The sequence below is a fragment of the Megalopta genalis genome, chromosome 7 (assembly GCF_051020955.1).
Source record: "Megalopta genalis isolate 19385.01 chromosome 7, iyMegGena1_principal, whole genome shotgun sequence".
NCBI classification, from domain to species: Eukaryota; Metazoa; Arthropoda; class Insecta; order Hymenoptera; family Halictidae; genus Megalopta; species Megalopta genalis.
Window position 1 is genome coordinate 3,270,804 of NC_135019.1, and position 23,066 is coordinate 3,293,869.

The 23,066-nt window shown below is 41.1% G+C and overlaps 1 protein-coding gene across 2 annotated transcripts in view; it reads left to right on the top strand.

The window, feature by feature from the left end:
* The window catches only part of nolo (ADAMTS-like no long nerve cord), a 628,447-nt gene that overhangs the window by 518,321 nt on the left and 87,060 nt on the right, over positions 1 to 23,066 (top strand). For both annotated transcript variants that reach the window (XM_076523533.1, XM_076523534.1), the window contains exons 7-8: positions 11,713 to 11,854; positions 13,067 to 13,196. In XM_076523533.1, the coding sequence (XP_076379648.1) occupies positions 11,713 to 11,854; positions 13,067 to 13,196 (272 nt within the window). The remainder of the gene's footprint in view (positions 1 to 11,712; positions 11,855 to 13,066; positions 13,197 to 23,066) is intronic.

A 23,066-nucleotide genomic window follows, 5' to 3' on the forward strand; every position in this document is an offset into this window, starting at 1 on the left:
CACCCTACCGACGGTCGCCGCTTGGTCCCTCTTCTCTCCCACCGCCTGACCTCGTCGCACACTTTTTTCTTCTCTATCGCTCGCTCTCCCCGCCCCCTCTTCATCAGTTTTCCTTTCTTTGTCTCGTTCTCTGTCTCTCTTTTCTTCTCAGTCGCTCTCTTTCTCTGTTACTATCTTTCTCTCGATCTTTGGTTCTTTTTTTCCTTATTCTCATTCTCTCTCTCTCTCCCGCTCCCTCTCTCTCTCTCTCTCTCTCTCTCTCTCGATCTTTGGTTCTTTTATTTCCTTACTCTCATTCTCTCTCACTTTCTACCTCCCTCTCTCTCTTTCGATCTCTGTTTCTGTCCTTTTCTTACTCTCAGTCACTCTCTCTCTCTCTCTCTCTCTCTCTCCTTCCCTCTCTCTCTCTCTTTCGATCTCTGTTCCTATTCCTTTCTTACTCTAATTTACTCTCTCTCTCTCTCTCTTTCGATTTCTGATTCTGTTCTTTTCATACTCTCATTCTCTCTCTCTCTCTCTCTCTCTCTCGATTTCTCTCTCTCTCTCTCTCTCGATCTCTGCTTCTGTTCTTATCTTACTCTCATTCTCTCTCTCTCGTCCTCTGTACAGATCTCACAATCTCACGATCTCTGCTTCTCTTATTCTTATTTTCTCTCATTCTCTCTTTGTCTCTCTCTTTCTCTCTCGATCTCACGATCACTGTTTCTCTTACTCTCTTATTCTTATTTTGTCTCAATCTCTCTCTCTCTCTCTCTATATATATATATATATATATAGAGAGAGAGAGAGAGAGAGAAAGAGAGAATGAGAGAAAATGAGAAGAAGAGAAGAAAAGAGGCAGAGATCGTGATATCGAGAGAGAGAGAGAGAGAGAGAGAGAGAGATTGAGACAAAATAAGAATAAGAGAGTAAAAGAAACAGTGATCGTGAGATCGAGAGAAAAAGAGAGAGACAAAGAGAGAATGAGAGAAAATAAGAATAAGAGAAGAGAGGTAGAAATCGTGAGATCGAGAGAGAGAGAGAGAGAGAGAGAGAGAGAAAGAATGAGAGAGAGAGAGAGAATGAGAGAAAATAAGAATAAGAGAAGCAGAGATCGTGAGATTATGAGATTGAGAGAGAGAGAGAGAGAGAGAATATAAGAATAAGAAAGTAAGAGAAACAGTGATCGTGAAATCGAAAGAGAGAGAGAGAGAGAGAGAAAATGAGAGAAAATAAAAATAAGAGGATAAGAGAAACAGTGATCGGGAAATTGAGAGAGAGAGAGAAAGTGGAGAATGCGAGAGCAAGAGTGAGTGAGGGCAAGAGAGAGCGAGAGAGAGCGAGAACAAGAGAGAGCGGGAGAGAGAGAGCAAGAGCGAGAGAATGCGAGAGCGAGAGAATGCGAGAGCGAGAACAAGAGAGAGCGGGCGAGAGAGAGAAAAAGAGCGAGAGAATGCGAGAGCGAGAGAATGCGAGAGCGAGAACAAGAGAGAGCGGGCGAGAGAGAGAAAAAGAGCGAGAGAATGCGAGAGCGAGAGAGAGCAAGAGATACCAAAAGAGAGCGAGAGAGAATGAGAGAAAATACATATATTTCTATCTCCCTTTCTCTCTCGCTCACTCACTCACTCGGCCCTCTCCTCAGACGTTCTTTTCTCTACACTCGTTTCTGCCTTTTAACATAGTTCCCCGTAGAATGGGATTTGCCGGCTGCAGAGTAGAGCCGGGGTTTTTTCCTGCCGATCACTTTGTCCGCCTTATTCCGGCCGTTTTCACTGGAAACGACGGAATTCATTCCTATAGAGACCACCGCGGCGCCTGTATATACATATATATCCCCAATTTCTTGCGTACTTTTTATCCGTATCGAGCTCCTCAACCCCGACGAACGCGGCCGGATATTATGAGCTTTGTATTACGGACGGCTAACTGGAAAACAGCGGAACTGAACGGAGGGGTTGGGCGAGCCTCCATCGACCTCTCTCGAAGGATCCTGGCGGATTCCTTCCGTGAAACGATTATGTCCTACAGGTATTATGCTTGCGCGTCTCGTGGGCGTTGTCTCGAGATACGTGTAAATAAATCCCTGATCGAGAGACCCGGAAGTTGGCGACGTCGCGCGCCAGTTTAACGGTTCACCTCTTAAACTTTTGCGCTCGGAGAATTTTCGGAGATCGAATTTATCATCTTGGAGCAATTCGAACGTTTTCATTCGCGGATTTCGAATTTCGGATCGTATCGAATTAAATATGAGATAATTTGTAGATCGCGGATTTTGTGCAGTTGTGACAGAAACGAGTAGATCGAACGCGAAATAGCGATATCGGTTAAACAATTTCAAGGTATTATTGCATTGCTGGCAATTCGCTGATATTTTTAAGAAAAGGAATAAACGTCTATGTGTAGTTCCTATACAGTAAATTTTCCCCGATTGATGTTCAGTTTGGATTTGCAGAAATTCGTTAATGAATATAAATGATTCATTTCATCAGTGTCATATTGGCATAATTGTGTTAAATTTGCGAATGAATCGGTTCCACCTACTTTGTTATTGGAAAAGGATTTGACTACATCACTGGAATTTGGAAAGTACGATTGTTGAAACAGTGACTATATTTTACTAAACTAAATATAAAATATACTAAACTATATTTTAATTTAATATCTACTCAACTTAACTTTTTAATGTAATACCTAGATAACATTGGGAATAATTGGTTTATTTTAGTAGAATTTTCTATAAAAGTGTATCGATATACTAAAAATATACTAAACTATATTTTAATTTCATATCTACTCAACTTAACTTTTTAATGTAATACCTAGATAACATTGGGAATAATTGGTTTATTTTAGTAGAATTTTCTATAAAAGTGTATCGATATACTAAAAATATACTAAACTATATTTTAATTTCATATCTACTTAACTTAACTTTAATGTAATACCTATATAACATTGGAAATAATTGATCTATTTTAATAGAATTTTCTATAAAAGTGTAGCGACATAAATTTTGTGTAATAGCAACTTTTGATCCTGACAATACCATAATTGATAGAAGTTGTGTCCCCTGATGAGGGACATGCGACTGCAAAAATTTAAATTAACAACTGTACCGCTAACCGAGAAAAATCCATAAAATTGGAACGACTTCACCATTATGCAAATTCACCCTTTTGTGCGGTTATTTGTTTGATACCGACGCGGCTAAGACCGCAACTTTATTATCAACTAGTGACAATAACCTCGCAAAGCCATATCAAAAGCGACGAGCGATGAGAAGCTGTAACATTCGATATTGTGTACGGTACGAGTTTCGAGAACGGAAGGGGTGATAACGTTGTATCTCATAATACGTGTATTCAGATCTATGCGGCACTCTTTAGCGGAGCATTACGTTCGAAATGTTGTCGAAATACGAGAGTGGAGTATAATGGTTTTACTGCTCCGAAACCAGCATCGGGATTTCGAGACGAAATTCGGAAATGGAGAGAGAAAGGGAGAGGAAGAGAGAAAGCGACAGAAAAAGAAAGAGAGGGAGAAATCGAGGGAAAGAGAGAGAGAGAAAGAAAGCGACAGAAAGAGAGAGAGAGAGAAATGGAAGGAAAAAGGGAGAGAAAGGGAGAAATTGAGGGAAAAAGAGAGAGAGAAAGAGAGGTAAAAATGCAAGAGAAAAAGAAAGAGAAATCGAGGGAATAATAGAGATAGAGAGAGATAGAGAGGGAAAAAGAGAGAGAAATCGAGAGAAAAAGAGAGACAGAAAGAGAAAGAGAAATCCAGGAAAATAGAGAGAGAGAGAGAGAGAGAAATAAAAAGCGAGAGAGAGGGAAAAATGCAAGAGAAAGAGAAAGAAATCGAAGGAAAGAGAGAGAAAGAAAGAAATCGAGGGAAAGAGAGAAAGAGAGAGAGAGAGTAAAATCGCGGGAAAAAGAGAGAGAGAAAAAGAGAGAGAAATCCAGGGAAATAGAGAGAGAAAGAGAGAGAAAAATAAAAAGCGAGAAAGAGGAAAAAATGCAAGAGAAAGGGAAAGCAATCGAGGGAAAGAGAGAGAAAAATCGCGGGAAAAAGAGAGAGAGAAAGAGAGAGAGAAATCCAGGGAAATAGAGAGGGGAAGAGAGAGAGAAAAATAAAAATCGAGGGAAAGAGAGAGAAAGAGAGAAATCGCGGGAAAAAGAGAGAGAGATAAAGAGAGAGAGAAATCGAGGGAAGAAAAGAGAGAGAGAAAGAGAGAGAGAAATCCAGGGAAATAGAGAGAGAAAGAGAGAAAGAAAAAGCGAGAAAGAGGGAAAGTAAGCGAGAGAAAGAGGGAAAGATAAAATTTGATATTCTAATAAATATCGCTCATTTATTCTTATTCTCATTTTCATAAGAAACTAATCGTTTCAAGCTGTCGACCGTTCCACCGCGAACAAAATCGTAAGACGAAATCACGAAAACCGAACAACAAGATCGTAAAACGAAAGCTCGAAAAAACAAACGATAAAATACCAAAAATCTCTACCCAAAGAGATCTTCGTTCATTGTCGCAGAAAACGAACCCTAACATAACCTCGAAAGACATCGTCGCCGGGTCGGCATTCGACACGAAATCCTAAATAATTCGATTACGGAGCAGACGAGGAGGAGAAGAAGCCCGAGACAATTTGTCTAACAATTTCCGCGTAAGTGTTTCACGACGACTATCGACGTCCGCGATCCGTTCCAATGGCGGAAGGCGGCGACAGTAAAACGCGAGGCATGCACGGTCCCAGCGGCCGTCGAAGCGATTCCACCGGTCGCCGAAAGAATCTTCGGACGAACTCTGTGTGCGTGTGTGTGTGTGTTCCCGTGAATCGCGCCGCTATCAAAGATTAATCAACGAAACCGAATGAAAGAAAAAAAGAAGAAAGGACCTGGATGGTAACACTCGACCTAGCTGGCGCGGAATCCGGATGCGGGCTGCTCCAAACGGCGACGGTACAAATTCAGGTTCTTCGACAGAGGTCGGGAAAAAGGCGATTGGGAAGGCTGACGTCGATTCGTGACCTGGCTCGGACGGCAAACTGATTTGTCATTCAGGCTGCATGGAGGTTTGCTACGAGGTCGGGGAGTACATTATTCATCCCTTATCCGGGCAAGAAGAGCGAACCAAACTGGCAGGGAAGGTGCCAGCTGAACGGGGGACGCGATGCCAGTCAAATGGGGATGCGGGGGGGGGGGAGAGATTGAGAGAGATTGAGAGAGAGAGAGAGAGAGAGAGAGGAGACGCGAGCCTAACGAGATCCCCACGACGATCGACTGTCGCGAGATAATCCAAGATTTCGTGGACTGACGTCGATTTGAATAAATCTTTACAGCGATCGAGGAGATCGCCGCTGATGGAACATTCTGCCGTGATGCGACGACGGATTAGCTCCTTCGAGGTTTCGACTTCCTGGAAGAAGGGCACCTCCTCGAAGATGCGCGACACCGTGCTGCGAACGTCTAGTAGAGAGATTTGCAGTAGTTAAAATGTTATAGCGATTAAAATTGTAAATTTTGTGAGTTTTCGATCCTTTCTATTTTTCAAGCATTCGTTGTAATTAAACCCTTTGGTGTAATTAACCCCTTGACGAGTCCGACTTGTCATGGAAATATGTAGTATTAACTTATTGATAATGTTAAGTGTTATTCTGTCCTTTAAAATGGGAGTCAAATTCTACTTGTCATGAAAATATCTAGTATTAACTTATTATATGATGTTAAATGTTATTCTGTCCTTTAAAATGGGAATCAAATTCCACTTGTCATGAAAATATCTAGTATTAACTTATTATATAATGTTAAAAGTTATTCTGTTCTTTAAAATGGGAATCAAATTTCACTTGTCATGAAAATATCTAGTATTAACTTATTATATAATGTTAAATGTTATTCTGTCCTTTAAAATGGAAATCAAATTCTAACCTCTTGACATCGATGTTTAAGCATTCAAGTTTTAGGCATACGATAAGTATCAATTTTCTTTCCCTTCTAAAAAATTATTGCGATCGAAAAATGCGTCCAAAAAGGTTTGGCATTATTGTAAAAATAAAATGCATTTATATTATATTTTTTTATATTTTAAGTAATTTTAAACTTAAATCACTAGACCTCTATGAAAAATTAACAAAAACCAACAGTCTCCGCAGGCGCCTCTGCGACGTAGGTTATCTTTCTCGGGTTAATTGACTCTGCGATCATTATTGTAAAAGGAAATCCTTTAAGATTCTTTATAGTATCGTAGATTTTTAAGATATTGCAATCGATGCAAATTTCTACGAAGAACTATATTGTGAGAAAACAGCAATTAATTGCCCGTTAAAAAATAACGATCGAATCTCACCAGATTCAATTCCGTTTGCAGCTAAGAATTTTATCATTTTGTCAACAGCAATTTTATTCGTTGAGATGGGTAACATGATTTAACCCTAGAAAGATAACCATATGACAACGTACGTAAAAGATAACCATACGCTTCAGAGGCGCATGCTTTTCTAAGGCGTCAACTTTATACTAACAATGGATATTTATTTAAGTTAATCTAGTCATTTTAAAGGTTTGGCATTATTGTACAAATAAAATGCATTTATATTATATTTTTTTATATTTTAAGTAATTTTAAACTTAAATCACTAGACCTCTATGAAAAATTAACAAAAACCAACAGTCTTCGCAGGCGCCTCTGCGACGTAGGTTATCTTTCTCGGGTGAAGAATCCGAATCGAAGGTGAAACACGAACCGCGGTGCGTTTCGCGCGTCGCGCTCTAAGAAGGAAATTCCGCGGTCGGCAGGATTAACGGCGTCCGCGGGCGTTAATTTCTTCGGGAATTCCCGATCGGCGCACCCACGTCCGCTTTCCCCAGACGAACGATTTCCGGGGCACGGTATCGCCGGTACACAGGAACGTCCGCATTCCCTGGATGTAAAGGTATTATTTGTACGGATCGAGCCGAGGACAGCCGGGATTGCAAGAACAGGGGATCGGCGCCGTTAAGTTCCGCGATATTTCATTTTGCACGCCCGACCGGCTGCCCGTTTCTCTTCTCCTGTTTACCTAGAGAAATAACCGGTTGCTTCGACGGTTCTATCCTTCAATTACTGGGCTCTCGCTGCAGGCTCCCACTTCTCCGGGCAAAGTAAACCTAATCCCGAGCGCCCGTATTGTGTCTCTCTCCCCCCTCCCCCCCGGTTTTGTTTGCCAGCGCGAGTGTAAGCGCGCGCGGGCACGCGTGCCATGTGGACAGAGGGTAACGTGTGTGTCCATATATATATGTGTATGCGTCTCTATATATGTGTGGCTATGTATGTATGTATGTGTGTATGTGTGTGTGTGCCGCAGTCCGTCCCTTTCTCCATTTGTCCGCCGACAGGATCTGAAAACTCTGCGGCCCGCCGAGGATCCTCCTTCCAGGAAATCGCTATGAATTTTTCAACCGCGCGGAATAGTTTTCAAGAGATAGCGCCGATTTTTCGTCGCAACCAAGCATCTCGCACGCGTTCGCGATGCAACGCGTCGAATTAACACTAAACCTACCGAGCAGTGATACTAACTGGCAATGTACTGCTTCGCAAAAGTGAGAAGACCGAATTTATTTGGGATTTGTAAAGTTTTTATTATAAAACTTGGTTCAATGATATATTAGGACTACCGGAAAGTTCTGTCCGTTTTTGAATTGAAGTATAACACAATTTTCATTACTTTTAATAATATTTCTATTGTAGAATATGCTTTCCATCGTTACTTGTGACTTCTTGCCGGCGCGATGGCAACTTGTAAATGCTGGCAACCGCTGACCGTTGTGTGCAAAATAAAAATAGTCTTCGTTAATAGCGAGATTATTTCGATTTTTATCGATTAACCGAGTTTTCTGTATCGTCGTTGGGCCACGGATCTTAATGCGTTTATGGCGTAAACGAGTAGACGCAACGTCAAACAACAGAGAAATTCGGAATAAAGTATTTCTACTAAATACAAGTCGAATAACGCTCGCGTTTGCTTTAAACGAATATATTAAATCGCGGCACGATCATCGAGAAATAGCACAAATTATGCAGAATGTAAAACCTAAAAATCCTAGAAACGTAAAACCTGAAAACATAAAAATCTTGAAAACGGAAAACCTGAAAACCTAAAAATCCTAAAAACGTAAAACCTAAAAACCTAAAACTTGAAAACCCAAAACCTGGAAACCCACAACCTGAAAACCTAAAAATCCTAAAAACGTAAAACCTACAAACCTAAAACTTGAAAACCCAAAACCTGGAAACCCAAAACCTGAAAACCTAAAAATCCTAAAAACGTAAAACCTACAAACCTAAAACCTAAAACCTGAAAACCCAAAACCCGAAAACCCGAAACCTGAAAACGTAAAACCTGAAGACCTAAAAATCCCAAAAACGTATAAAACCTAAAGACCCAAAACCTGAAAACCTAAAAACTATTCACGAAAGGGATGTTTCTCGTACGACAGTGAAAAATACGATAGACGAACTATGATCTAAATGTTCAAATTATTGCACCAACAATACATAATACATAATTCATATTATTTATACAATTATCAGTTATTAAATAAATCGCGAGTAGACCACAAATTTTACACGTTTATACAATAAATATTAATTCTCCGGGGCTAATAAAACCATTAAAATTGCATAAGGGGTTGCAGCGACATCCGGAGTGTACACTTGAGAGGGTTAAATCCCCTCTTATCCCCCCCTCTTCTCACCCTCTTTCCGCTGGTTCTGTCTTTACGCTGGTTTCTCCTCGCCTTTTCCTCTCATCGTCGAGGAGGAGGAGGAGGAAGAAGGCATGATTCACCGTGGTTATACTCGCCGCGTAAATTTCGCGGACTGCGCGATTCGAACTGTCGAAGAATTTCCGGTCGGACGTATAAACGTAGTTTCTAAACGCTCGCTGGCACGATCGCGAGGAGCGGAACGTGTTCTCGATATAAAGGCGGGGGGTGAGGGGTGAGCGAAGGGGGAGCCTTTGCCGAACGGGACGAGACGGAGGCGTGAGACTGACAGAATTTTTCGAAAAATTCTACCGCGAACCCGTGAAATTGAATATTAACCGGCCGGGAATACGCGCCGCGGAGAGTATGCCGCGCGTTACGCCTCCGCGAGCGTCGACGTGAACGTCGAAAGACCTACTCAAGAAACGTGCGGCCGCCGGGCCGACGTTTCCATCAAATGCGTTTCAACCGACGTCGTTGCGAGATCGTTGTAAATAATAGAAAACCGATGAAAGTGGACGGTTCCGGTCGTCCGCAGCGCGAGCTACGAGGGTCATTCAAAAAATTCGAAATTGAGAAACGATTTACGCGGAGGCCCGATCGACGACCTGAAATCGGCCACCGAAATAACTCGTCCGTTATCGGGCAATCGAATAACTTCTCCCGATGCGCGGCTATTTTAAGCGCAGTCGATCTCGAACGCTTAGGTTCGCCGGGAAACAAATGTTCCGTTAAAGAATACCGTTTCGTATTGCTTCGTGAAAATAACGAGACTGTGTTCATTCAGATTTCTAGCAATTTTATTATTGATACGTGCACGTTCGAAGAAACGGAGGAACGTTGAATCAATTTCTAATTAACTAGTTAGCTGTGTTCGACGAGTATACTCGTCACGGAGAAGCGGCAGTATTTTGTGCCAGACGACGAGTATACTCGTCGCGCGTAAAAAGCCGCGAACATTGGCGATTTAAATCGTGATTTTAGCGAAAACAAAAACAATAATAATAATTACACTGCATATCTCGATGCATTTTTGGTAAACGAGAAGATCGAAGAAATTGGACAGCACACATTTAGTCGGGAATTTTTTGCAGCTCAATCCAATGTTTCGTATACGCAATTTATGCACGGAGACGACAAAATTCTGCTGCGATTCTCGGTACCGGAGATTCGTTAACGAAAGCGTTTTACTTCGAGTTCTTCGATCTGGCAGCGATACTGAAATTTTCTCCACGTTTGCATTCGTCTCGTTCAGTATGTAGTCCTGAATTATTCGAACGAGGTCGTTACTCGTTCGACGTCGTTGTTTCCTTTAACCAGTTAGCCGGGTTCGACGAGCATACTCGTCGTCGCTCGATTCTCGCGACGCATACAGGTGCGCGCTCTGGAAAGGAGGCGTCGCGGCTAACTGGTTAAAATTATGGACCGCGCTACGCGATAAAATGTATAGTCCTCGCGCGACGAGAAGGCGCGTTCGCGTCAACATTCCCCCTCCTACTAGTCGCGGCAGTGGGGCAGCCGGTGAGAGGGGGAACGTGAACGCGAAGGTGCCTTCTCGTCGCGCGAGGACTATACGATAAACTGTAAACGGCGATTTCATGAAAACTCACTGTTCATCGTGCTCTTTCGTCGCGTACGAATGATTTTTATGCACTCTTTGCGAACGAGCCTAAATCGTTTGGAAATTGGTACGATGCTAAAGTCACGCACCGCATTGTACGCTTTCTCGTTCGTTTCGTAATTGCGGACCGAGACTTTCGAACGAGCGACTGTCAGATATTGGAAAATTTGATGGAAAAGTATCGACGGGAGCTCGAGACTTCGCGCAATCGCTAATTGGTCGCAAACATTAAGGACGGTCTCCGTGCACAGACGCGTGGAAAGAAGGATACCCGCATTTTCTTTGTTGGAAGATAGGACTTTTATACCTTTGTACCGCCCCTCTGCTAAACTCTGTGAATCTGTAATCGACAATTCCATCGAAATTTACTATTTATGATTTTGACGTATTCTGTGTTCGACGAGTATACTCGTCGTCGCTCGATTCTCTCGACACAAACAAGTGCGCGCTTTGGAAAAAAGCCATCACGGCTGACTGTTTAATGCATCGACCGCGAATTTAATGCGTTTATACAATAAATATTAATTTACCTAAGCCAGTAAAAACACCATGAAACATTTATTAACGTTACGTTACCAATTAACCGATATTTAAAGCACGGATCAGTTAACATTACGTCTCACGAATCGATCAATTAATTAAAACGAACAAAAGCAAATCATTCACCGCCGCGTTACAAATTAATTAATATTGCAAATTAATTCAGCTACGAACAAAACGAACGACGACGATAAAGAATCCCGATTATCGCGGCTACGAAAAAAAGAAACAATAAAAATGGAATAAAAATGGAATGAAAATGGAAAGCAAGAGAAGTTGAATGCGATGACGCGACGACGACACACGACCCGTGCAAACGGCAATCGGCCGCTGAGGCAACGAAAACCTGAAACAATTCGAGCCGTCCGAAAATCGCAGCCGGAGAAGGCTGAGAATCGTCGGCGAGCCCGGAGCAATCCAGCAGCGCAATCGCGAAACGTTCGAAGAGAGGATCGATCGATCTTCCGTTAATCAAAACCGATCCTTCGCGCGCGCCTGTTTGTTCCCAGAAACGAGGTAACACTCTCCCGGGGCGACATTGAAGAATTCAAGTCTTGCGAGCGGGACAATAAAAAGCTGCGCGGAGAAAGAGGGGGGAGCGGGGTGGGACGGGTGGGTGGAGGGTGATTCTATAGGTCAATTTTTCTTCGCTAATTCTCCGCGGGCGTGAGTAATTGCGACTCATGGTCGAAAGAGCCATTTGTACCGACGAAAGGCGGGCCGGGAGAGGACGGCGGGGTGGAAAGCAGCGAAGGAGGCGGAGGAGAGGAGGCGGGGCGGGGTGTAGACGGGGAACGTTTTATTAATCGAATCGCTCGGAATTTCTGTTTCAGAAGGTCGGCTGCGACTTGCGAGTCGGCAGCAACAAGAACACGGACGCGTGCGGCGTGTGCGGCGGAAATGGATCGAGCTGCCAATCGCGGTACTCCTGGAGTTTGGAATCGATATCGGCCTGCTCGAAATCATGCGGCGGAGGTTAGTGCTTGGTTACCAAGTTCATTTACTTGGCCAGCGCCGGCCCTCCCCTCCCCCCGCGGCCGCGGCAGTCCATTTACATCGGCATCGGGAGCAATGAATTCTAATGAACTTTGCGCCGGAGAAATCGTCGACGTTCTCCCTTCCCCCTTCCGTTGCACCATGACCATCCCCCTCCCTCACCCTGTCGAAATTAATAACGGCTATTTGTAGTTAGACCGGCGAGTTGCCTCGGCTGTTGCGCCTTCGGTGGAGATTGTCCTTCTCTCTTGACCGGTGGCATAAGCGAGTTACGCTCAGATCGGGCACAGAAATGGACAATTTGGGAAGAGGAGGTAGGATTATTTCTAATTTTTTGCCTTGATTCGAAGACGAGTCGGAGGCCACGTGACACGATTCGAAGGCAATTCGGAGGCCACGTGACACGATTCGAAAGCAATTCGGAGGCCACGTGCCACTATTCGAATCGTGTCACGTTGCCTCCGAATTGTCTTCGAATCAAGGCAAAAAATTAGAAATAATCATATCTCCTCATCCCAAAATTGTTCATTTTTGTGCCCAATCCGAGCGCCAATTAGGGGGACATTACTATAATCGTATCTCCTCTTCCCAAATTCTCCATTTCTCTCCCCAATCTGCGCGCCAATTAAAGAGAATTCACTATAATATTGTTACGGCGACTTGTCCAAATCAAGTCGACATCGGACTGTCGAATGAGCAAAATTTCAAATTGAAAGATCTGAAATATAATTGTATCGAGTTGTGTTATAGTTTAAATATTGTAAATAAAATGCCGCGACGCGAGAGAAACGAAGTGATTCGCAACAATATCATTCGCGACTAGCGAAAGAATATTATATATATATATATATATATATATATATATATATATATATAAATTATAATATTATAATTTTAATATTATTATATATATTATTATAATATTATAATTTTAATATTATTATATATATATTATTATTATATTATAATAATATAATATTATATATGAATATTCATATATAATATTCATTAATATATAATATTATTATAATATTATATTATATTATATATATATGAATAATATATATATCAGCGACCCAAAAAATTCGAAACTGTCGCAAACGCGCTCCGACCAAGCGTCCGAGAATATTTCGAAGTAATCCCAGATCCGTATCGCGAAATGAATTCAAGTCCTCTTTCCCTTTTCGGCAGGATTCAAGCTGGCAATGGCGGTGTGCAAGAGCATGCCAGACGAGACCGTGGTGGACGACAGCTATTGCGATCCGGACGGCCGACCGGAGACGACCCGGATGCCGTGCAACACGCACCTCTGCACAGCAAAGTGAGTACTTTCTGACAAACGGAGGCCCCCGGTCTCGGTTAGGTCTGCGTGCACACTATCCGCACGTCAAAGAACGTTAAACCATCAGCGTTCGCGGCGCGAGGCTCTCGCGTCGAACTCGAGCGGACCGGCCCCCTATATACGTGAGGGGCCGGGGGGGTAGGGTGCTGGAATATAGGGGTTCCGGCACAAAGGCGGCGCAGCGCCGCGGCCGTTTGACGGATTGCTTGCGGATTTTTGCACGCATCATCGCGTGGCAAAAACCGGATCCCATCGGGGACGACACTCGTCGCGCGCCCGAGATATCGCGATTGCGGCGCCCACGTTTCGATGGAGTTGTCGGGATCGGATGCGCGCTCCTGGGCCCTATTTTCGACGATGTCAGCCGGTTTTCAGGCGTCGGCACGCTTCGCTGCCAAGAAAATTGGCTCGGCCCCGAGAGCTGTCTCGGATCGAGCGTCCCGGAAATCGCCTCGTTCTTCGCGTACTGCGTTTCCATTCGCGTGTCCATATTTTAGTCGAAACAGTATTTTGATGTATTTTATTCGCGTAACGTTCGAGAAATGTGTTCCCGTCGATTTAACAGTTTTGTGTATGCTCCGCAGAGAGATGTCGTTTCTAAGATTGGATGTTTCGTTAATCCTTAGCGCTCCACGCGTTTCTCGAGTACTGCCTACCGGCAACTCCGGCACATTTTTGGAGCTAAGCGCCCGAGATAAAGGAAGCCTTATTTCGAGCGGAAAAAATTACGCGTCCTTGCGAAAGCGTTTGATTTTATTTATTTTATACATATACATTTTCCTATTGTAATATTATTATATAATAATAATACAGTAATCTATATACTATATAATATAATTATATAGTAATCTATATACTATATAATAATAATATACTAATCTATATACTATATAATATAATTATATAGTAATAATATTATATACATTTCTTTCAAGATTAGAACATTTTCTGCGTAATCGTTGGTTTCCTTTAAAATTTCATTTACCAATTCGTCCGTGAGAAATATTTTATTTATTCTATAAATATATTAGGTCTACCGGAAAGTTCTGTCCGTTTGAGAAATGAAAGGAAATAATAGATTTTTCATAAATTTAGTAATATTTATATTGTACAATATAATTTTCGTCGTTACTTATGACCTCTTGCCAGCGTGATGGCAATTTGTGAGCAACATTTTTCAAAAATATATATCTCAAACGAATATGTGCGTATCTATTGAAATTTGCAATGACATTATCAGACAGAACTTTCCGGTAGACCTAATACATTTTTCTATTGTAAATGAAAGATAAATTTTAAATTTTGTAATTCACCATGGGGTGCGATATCTTTGGTAACAATCTCCCTTGTGCATTCTGGGTTTACTTGGACAAGTGTCGCAGTATTCGTTTTGCCAAATAGAGTCACTAGATATTTCTTTCAAGTTTAGAACATTTTCTGCGTAATCGTTGGTTTCCTTTATAATTTCATTTACCGATTCGTCCGTGAGAAATAATTTAAAATATCGTATCGGCTGTTCGATGTTTGTAGGACCTTGTGGTCCAATGACCTGTGGCAATACGCTAAAAGGTATTCTATCTGGAATATGTAATTCTTCCGTAACATCGCGCCATTCGTCCAAGTCTTGCAACGAATCTTCGCTTTCGCTTTCAATAATTCTCATTCTCCGTCTCTTTGGTAGTATAATTTCGCTACTACCACTCGAAGCGTCAGAATCATAACCAACATTGTCTTCCACAATGTCTTTCAACTCTTCAAAATCAAATACGTCTTCGGTATCGCTCGACTCTAAATTCTCATCGTAATATTTATTTTTCTCCATGTTGCTAACCATAGAAAAGGTCGAAAAATGGTTTAATCGTAATGGTACAGACTCAGCACGTTTCAACTACAGATAGCAATTGCTAACGCCGACGATAACGTACGCTAAAAACATTTTGCTCCGCAGCGGATCCTTCGGATTTACGGAACAAATGACAAATGTCACCGTAGCGGAGCCTTCGGAGCGCCAAGGGTTAAAATATTCTCGGTGGACGTATTCCGAATAATTTTCAGAAATGGTAAATCTTGAAACGGAAACTTGACTTTCGAGGAAAAGCAGAGAACTCTGCGAGCGGCGGCAATGCGTGGCTAAATGTAGTCAGAGATAAGCAAAGGTAGGCTAAGAGCTGGTGAAGGTAGCTAAAGATAGCGAAGGACATCCGAAGTGGGTACAATTAGCAAACGGTAGTTAAAAGTAGCTAAGGACACCGAATCGCGGGCGAAAGTAGCAAAGGCTGGCTAAAAATAGCGAAGGGCATCCAAAGGTAAATCAAACTGACCAACGGGTAGCTGAAAATAGGTAAAGATCGCCTGATTCGAGTCAAAGTAGTCTACCCGATGCCCAGCAAAGCATAATGGAACCGATCTCTATCGCCGTGAGCGATAACGCTGCGAGTGGAGTGTCTCCGCTGTTCTTTAGAACTCTGACGTTTCATATTATTCATATACCGAGACACTAAAAATTATTCGAAGAAACTTCGGAAGTTTCGCGATCTAATCGCGAAACGAAAGATAACCGTATGAAACGCGTTAAAAAGAGCAGAATAAGAACGAAATAACGGATAAAAAATTATCCAGAACTGGATAACGCGGTATTCGAGCGAAACGTACCAGGGTAAGTGTGCCAATTACTGTGACACCCCCTGGTTGTAAGCTTGCCGTTAACTGCGCTTGTCCAGAGTCAGATGGAAATAAGAAACGACGAACGATAAATAACGATTGGAGTTTCAGTAATTTCTCCCGGAAATGCCGAATTTTGGGTCGCTGTCAACTTCCTTGTGCTAGTCCTACGCCTGTGTAATTTATTGCTACGTCGATGCTAAGGGTCGTCGGAGTCGATCAAGTGTGTGATGCGACACGCGACACGAATTCCCGGAAGACGACACAAAATGGTCTGTTTGGAGGTGAGTCGGGTAAGAAAAACCGCGGTGCTATAAGGTACGTGGTAGGTACAGTGATTTCTCCCTAATTCGCGTTCAGATTGCGCACGATTATTCGAGCCTTGCGGCTCGTTTTTATAGTTACCGACTGTCGACAACTATGAAAACGGGACGCGAGGCTCGAATAATCGTATCTCCACTTCCTAAATTGTTTATTTTTGTGCGCGAATTAGGGAGAAATTACTGTAGTAGGTATGTGACCGTCGAATCATGGCATGTGGCCTCCGAATTTCTTCGAATAGTGGCACGTGGCCTCCGAATTGTCTTCGAATAATGGCGCGTGGCCTCTGAATTGCCTTCGAATCGTGGCACGTGGCTTTCGAATGGGCTTCGAATCGTGTCAAGTGGCCTCCGAATTACCTTCAAATCGTGGCAAAAAATTAGAAATAAACAAGTTAAGTCATCGTTTTTATTCTAACTTTCGAATTTTCTCCGAATCGTGTCATGTGACCTCCGAATTGCCTTCGAATCGTGTCACATGGCCTCCGAATTGTCTTCGAATAATGGCGCGTGGCTCCTGAATTGCCTTCGAATGGTGTCACGTGGCCTCCGAATTGCCTTCGAATCGTGGCAAAAGATTAGAAATAATAGAAGTTAAGTTTTCCACTGCCTTTTTTTACCGACTTCCCCGAGTTTCTATAAAAACGCACCGCGAGCCCCGAAGAATCGCGACTTAGTATTCTCGGATTTGCCGGTTTCAATTCCAATATCCGATCGTTTCTGAGTGAAATTACTCTATTAAAAACGAATAACCGAAATATCAAATAACCGAGTAACAATTAATTCAATTAATTCGTCCGCTTTCATCCGAGCACAACTTCGCTCGAACGATCTCCAACGCCGATCTCAAAACGACGGCCAGTGAATCGTCGCAACGGCGATTTCTCCCAAAAGCACTCGCTACAAATTGCGTAACAGGCTGAAGGAGAAGCCCCCCAACGTGGCCGCGGTGCAAGAAAGACGCGGCGCACTCGCGATCGCCGGTCGGATCGATCGTAGTAATTTCAGTAACCCAACTACCCCGGATAACGCCGAGCACGCGGCGGACCGTTTCGATATTCGCCGGAGCAATTCACACGGGCAAAGTGTTCGCAATCGGTGCTTTTTTCCGTAGCGCGAGGCTTGCGGGGGTTGCGCGGGGAGCGGTGTGGCGTATCTCCGCGGCAAGGGCCGGGTCTTGTTTTTCCAGATCTCTTTCAGAAAGAGGCCCGCCGGGCTTTTGCTCTTTCTCCCTCGTTCTCCTCCCAACTAATGGCCGTTCAGTCCGCTTGAAAGCTCCGGCCCATCGTTCTCTGGGAATATTGCGCGAGTCCACACGGCCACCGTATCCATTTCTGCAGAGAGCGAGCGAGCCACCCGCATGCATGCCCGTGCACCAACATTGGTACCCGCCGCGTCGTGTGTCGTGTGTCGTCTCTCTCTCTCTCTCTCTCTCTCTCTCTCTCTCTCTCTTTCTCTCGCTCTCATTCTCTTCCTCTCTCTCTCATTCTCTTTCTCTCTCTCGCTCTCATTCTCTTTCTCTCTCTCTCTCGCTCTCATTCTCTCTCTCTCGCTCTCATTCTCTCTCTCTCGCTCTCATTCTCTCTCTCTCTCTCGTTCTCATTCTCTTTCTCTCTCTCTGTCGCTCTCATTCTCTTTCTCTCTCTCTGTCGCTCTCATTCTCTTTCTCTCTCTCCCTCTCTCATTCACTTTCGCTCTCTCTCTCTCTCCGCCTTTCCGTCTGTTTGCCTATTTGCCAGCGTGCGCGAGCGCCGGCTGCGCGCCTTGTCCAACAATAATCGGGAGTTCTTGCTTTGTTCGCGGCCGCGCGAGTAAATTGGTCAGAGGAGCTTGGCCGGCGTTAATCCCGAAAGTGGGAATTCCGGTCCCGAATGTCCTACCCCGGGAAATATAGCGGGGAGCTGCGGAAACGTGCGCCAAGTCGGACACGTTCGATCCGGAATCGGATTCGGATCGTTCGATTAGAAAAAGCGCTAATACCGTCGTTGCCGGTCGTTCGGATGCTGCGCGAATGCTCGCCCCGCGGAATGAAACGTTGCCGGCCTGCTGCGATGCTTCCGCAGCGCGCGTTCGCGTGGTTTCTTTAGGATTTTCCAGGCGAGTACGAGTGCTTTCCAAAGTGCCTGCCGGTTCGACGGAACGTCGAACGGTGATTCTGCAACGATACCGAAATTAACGAGCCTGCGAGAATAATATTTTTATGTTGGAGGAGATACTATTCTTGTTGATATTGCGTGCGCGTAACAATGGAGAAACATGGGACAAATTATATATATATATATATATATATATATATATATATATATATATATATAAATAAAAATAAAAATAAAAATAGAAATAGAAATGAAAATAGAATAGCTTGAAATAGAAATTTTTCAATGAAACAAAAGTATGTCTATATATATATATATATATATATCAATTGTGTTTATTTTTTATTTTTAGACATACTTTTGTTTCATTGAAAAATTTCTATTTCAAGCTATTCTATTTTCATTTCTATTTCTATTTTTATTTTTATTTTTATTTCTATTTTTATTTCGATTTCTACTTTCATTTCTATTTTGATTTCTATTGCAATTTCTGTTTCTATTTCTATTTTTATTTCTATTTTTATTTCTATTTATATTGCTATTTCTATTTCTATTTCTATTTCTATTTTTATTTCTATTTCTATTTCTATTTCTATTTCTATTTTTATTTCTATTTTTATTTCTATTTCTATTGCAATTTCTATTTCTATTTCTATTTTTATTTTTATTTCTATTTTTATTTCTATTTTTATTTCCATTTCTATTTCTATTTCTATCTCGAACGCGATTTATCGCATTTATTTAGAATATGTGTTAAAGTATAAATGCGAAACCAGTAAATTATAAGTGTCGAATTTCAACAAATAGGGTTAAATCACAAAATCTAGCAAATACTTTTTTATTATCTCATAAAAAGAGAGAACATATTTTACACCTTCTTCAATTAAATAAAATATCAATTTTCTAATCGAAAGTTCGAACAGCGAAAATTATTAAAATTATCTCCATAATTTAACTAAAACTAAGCGACTCTTACTCTGTGTTCGACGAGTATACTCGTCGAGGAAGCAGCACCGATTAAATAAGTCAGACAGCAGTGATCCGAATAATTGAAGGTTCACCGTAATAACTAATCGAAAGAACACAGAACCGAACCAAAAGTGTCTTACGACATATAGATATACAAATATAATACTTATTCCGGCTGGTTCTCTGTTCGGTGCGCGAAGATAGATCGACATCTGATGAAATAGTAACGCGTGTTTCCCCGATAATCGGGGAAATCCGTCGAACTCGGGTCGCGGAGTGTACCAAAATAATGAATAAATTTCGGAAAACATTTTCCCGAGTTTCCGGCGCGGCGGTTTTCCCGCGGTGACCTGGACATCCGGCAGCTTGTCGATCGATTTTCTTATCAGCCGCTAATTACAACCGTATATTTTTATCGAAATTCTCCGTGCCCTCGCCTCTCCTCGTTATGTCCCGTAAAAAGCACGCGAAAAAAGGGAATGCATCCCCGGGCTCGCTCGTCACGGTTCTCCCTCGCGCGTACATCAGCGCCTTTATGCCGCGCATTTTTCACCTTTTTTTTTATCACAACGTCGATTCGCGCGTACAGCCGAAAAAAAACGAGTCCGGGGAAAAGGAAGACGTGCACCGCCGCGCTATCAGTTTCGTCCGGCCGTGAAACGCCTCCGCGCCCTTCTTCTTCCCGGTGATCCGAATCGCGCCGGTGAAACATCTTCGAATCTCGGCGCCCTGAGCTTCTGATTAGTGGACTGACGGATTTGACGCGGCTGCGACGAAAATTGGTTAAATATTCTCGACGTAGTATTCTCAATTTGTTACATAACCTAACGTAATAACATTATATAACATTATATTATATAGCATTATATAATATTATATGATAACATTATATAATATTATGTAATAGCATTATATTATAAAGCATTATATAATATTATGTAATAACATTATATTATATAGCATTACATAATATTATGTAATAACATTATATTATATAGCATTATATAATATTATGTAATAGCGTTATATTGTAAAATATTAACCTAACATTATAATCTTGACGGCCCAATGACCGCAAATAATGAAATAATAATAATAAATTAGTATATATATATAAAAATATCAATAATATTCATAATATCAACAATATTAATAATATAAATAATATCAATAATATCAATAATATCAATAATACCAACAATATCAATAATATCAATAATATCAATAATACCAACAATATTAATAATATCAATAATACCAACAATATCAATAATGTCAATAATATCAATAATATCAATAACATCAATAACATCAATAATATATATAATAAATACATAAATAATAATGAAATAATCTTGGCATAACGCACCGCGGCAGAAATCAACGAAACCGTAAAATCCGGCAGGAAACTTTGGAAGCATCATCTATAATGATTTTTGATGAAGATACGTAAATGAAATTTTATCGAAAACGAAACATTTATTTTTCTATATTTGATACATAAAGATCCTCGATCCATAATTTTTATTCGTACGAAAAATATCTTCGTATTCGGCTCGGCGCGGTACAAAAACTTGAAACGCTTCTCGTTCGCTAAGGGTTGAGATTGTTCAAGAAAGAAAGAAAGAAACTTTTAAGTGGCTACTGCTTCTCGCAGTTGATACAGATTATTTTTATTTCGCGTAAAAATTCACCGTCCACCGGGTTAGACTTCCAGAATTTTTACACGGTTACGCGAGAAATCGCGCGATGGAAGCGACCCCAAGTTAGTCGATGAAATTACAACGTTTACGGATGAATTTTGCATCGCTTTACGTTGCTAAATGAAGTAAAATATAATGCGGTTAGGTTGTATTTTCTCTTTTTTTCTTTTTTAATTTCACGCGTCCGTAGATTCGATGAATTTATTTAGAAGACGTCCGCGTTAAACAATATTAATGTTTGCGATATTTATTCGCAGCGACTAATCGAATTATTATGAACAAATTATATTTATACATAGTTTTTCATGCTGTTGCGATTTTAAAAATTGTAGAAGACATATTTTCTGTTGTTCTTTGTTCTGAGTTTGAAACTAATTTTATACGCTTCTCTCATTTTTTTCACAGATTGCGATTGAATTTATAAAATCAGCATGTGGATAATTAAAATTTCTAATTCCATTCTGATGAAAGTTTTGGTACTGAAAAATTAAATTGACAGACCATTTATCAAATCGATAGAAATTAGTTATTCTATATTAACTATTATATCTATATATTATTATATCTATAATATTATACATATATACTATATATTATTATATCTGCAATATACTAATATAGTATACTATATATATTATTATATCTGTAATATACTAATATAGTATACTATATATTATTATATATATATCTATAATATACTAATATAGTATGCTATATATTATTATATCTGTAATATACTAATATATAGTATACTATATATTATTATATCTATAATATACTAATATGGTATACTATAAATATTAATATATCTATAATATATATATATATATATATATATATATATATATATATATATTATTATATATACATACATATATACATACATACATATCTTATATATATTATTATATCTATAATATACTAATATGGTATACTAAAAATATTAATATATCAATAATATTACATACATTATATCTATTCGAAACTAAAATCTCATTCGAACGTACAAACGATGAATTAATTTTGCTATTACTCTTAATACGAATATTAGGACATCAGCAGCGTCAGCGTCGACCAATCAAATCCACAAACGAAATCTCCGCTCCACGTCGGAAAAATTAAAAGCCTTTATCACTCGTCGGTCGAAACGCGAATATCTCGGATTGTGTAAAAAAAATCGTCGGGTCGTTATCATTTCGCCGGGATCGTCGCCGTACATTTCCGTCCTCGTCAACGCGGCGCAAACATTATTTTAAAAAGCCATTCCGTTATATACAGAGCGCGTCCCGGTCCGCTGTGTCACGTGAAATATTTTTACGATGAACCGGCGATTTTTATGATAACGCGCGATGAAAGCGCAAACTCCCCCCTCCCCCGGCCCCCATTTTTGCGCGCAGCCATCGGCAAGCAACGCGCCGCCGTTTTCCCCTTGATATTGAAATATTCGATATAATAGAGCGAATTTCTAAGAGAAAAATTTAGCTGACGGCTCTTCTTCCCTCTATTGTACATGAAGTTACCATCCCCGCCGTATTGGTCTGTTCCGGGAACTCCGTAGCCGGCCTTCTTATTTTTCCAGGCAGCACAAAAGTTTCCTGGAAAACCGAATCAAATCGACGTCAGAGAAGAATTCCCGCGGGTATCGCAGTGTTCGACGGTTTTATGGGAAATCGGTGGAGCTGCGAGTACGTAAATCGTGTGCCTCGAGAAAAAAATAATGTCCCGTGACAGGGGAACATACCCCTTAAACATCCCTCTCGCTTAATTGATCGGTCGACTGCCTCCGACGACTGTACTCGTCGTCTAAAAATTGTTGTTTCTCTGTGACGAGTATACTCGTCGTCTAAAAATTGTTATTTCTCTATGACGAGTATACTCGTCGTCTAAAAGTTATTAGTTCTTTGTGACGAGTATACTCGTCGCCTAAAAATTGTTATTTCTCTGTGACGAGTATACTCGTCGTCTAAAAATTGTTAGTTCTTTGTGACGAGTATACTCGTCGTCTAAAAATTGTTAGTTCTTTGTGACGAGTATACTCGTCGTCTAAAAATTGTTATTTCTTTGTGACGAGTATACTCGTTGTCTAAAAATTGTTAGTTC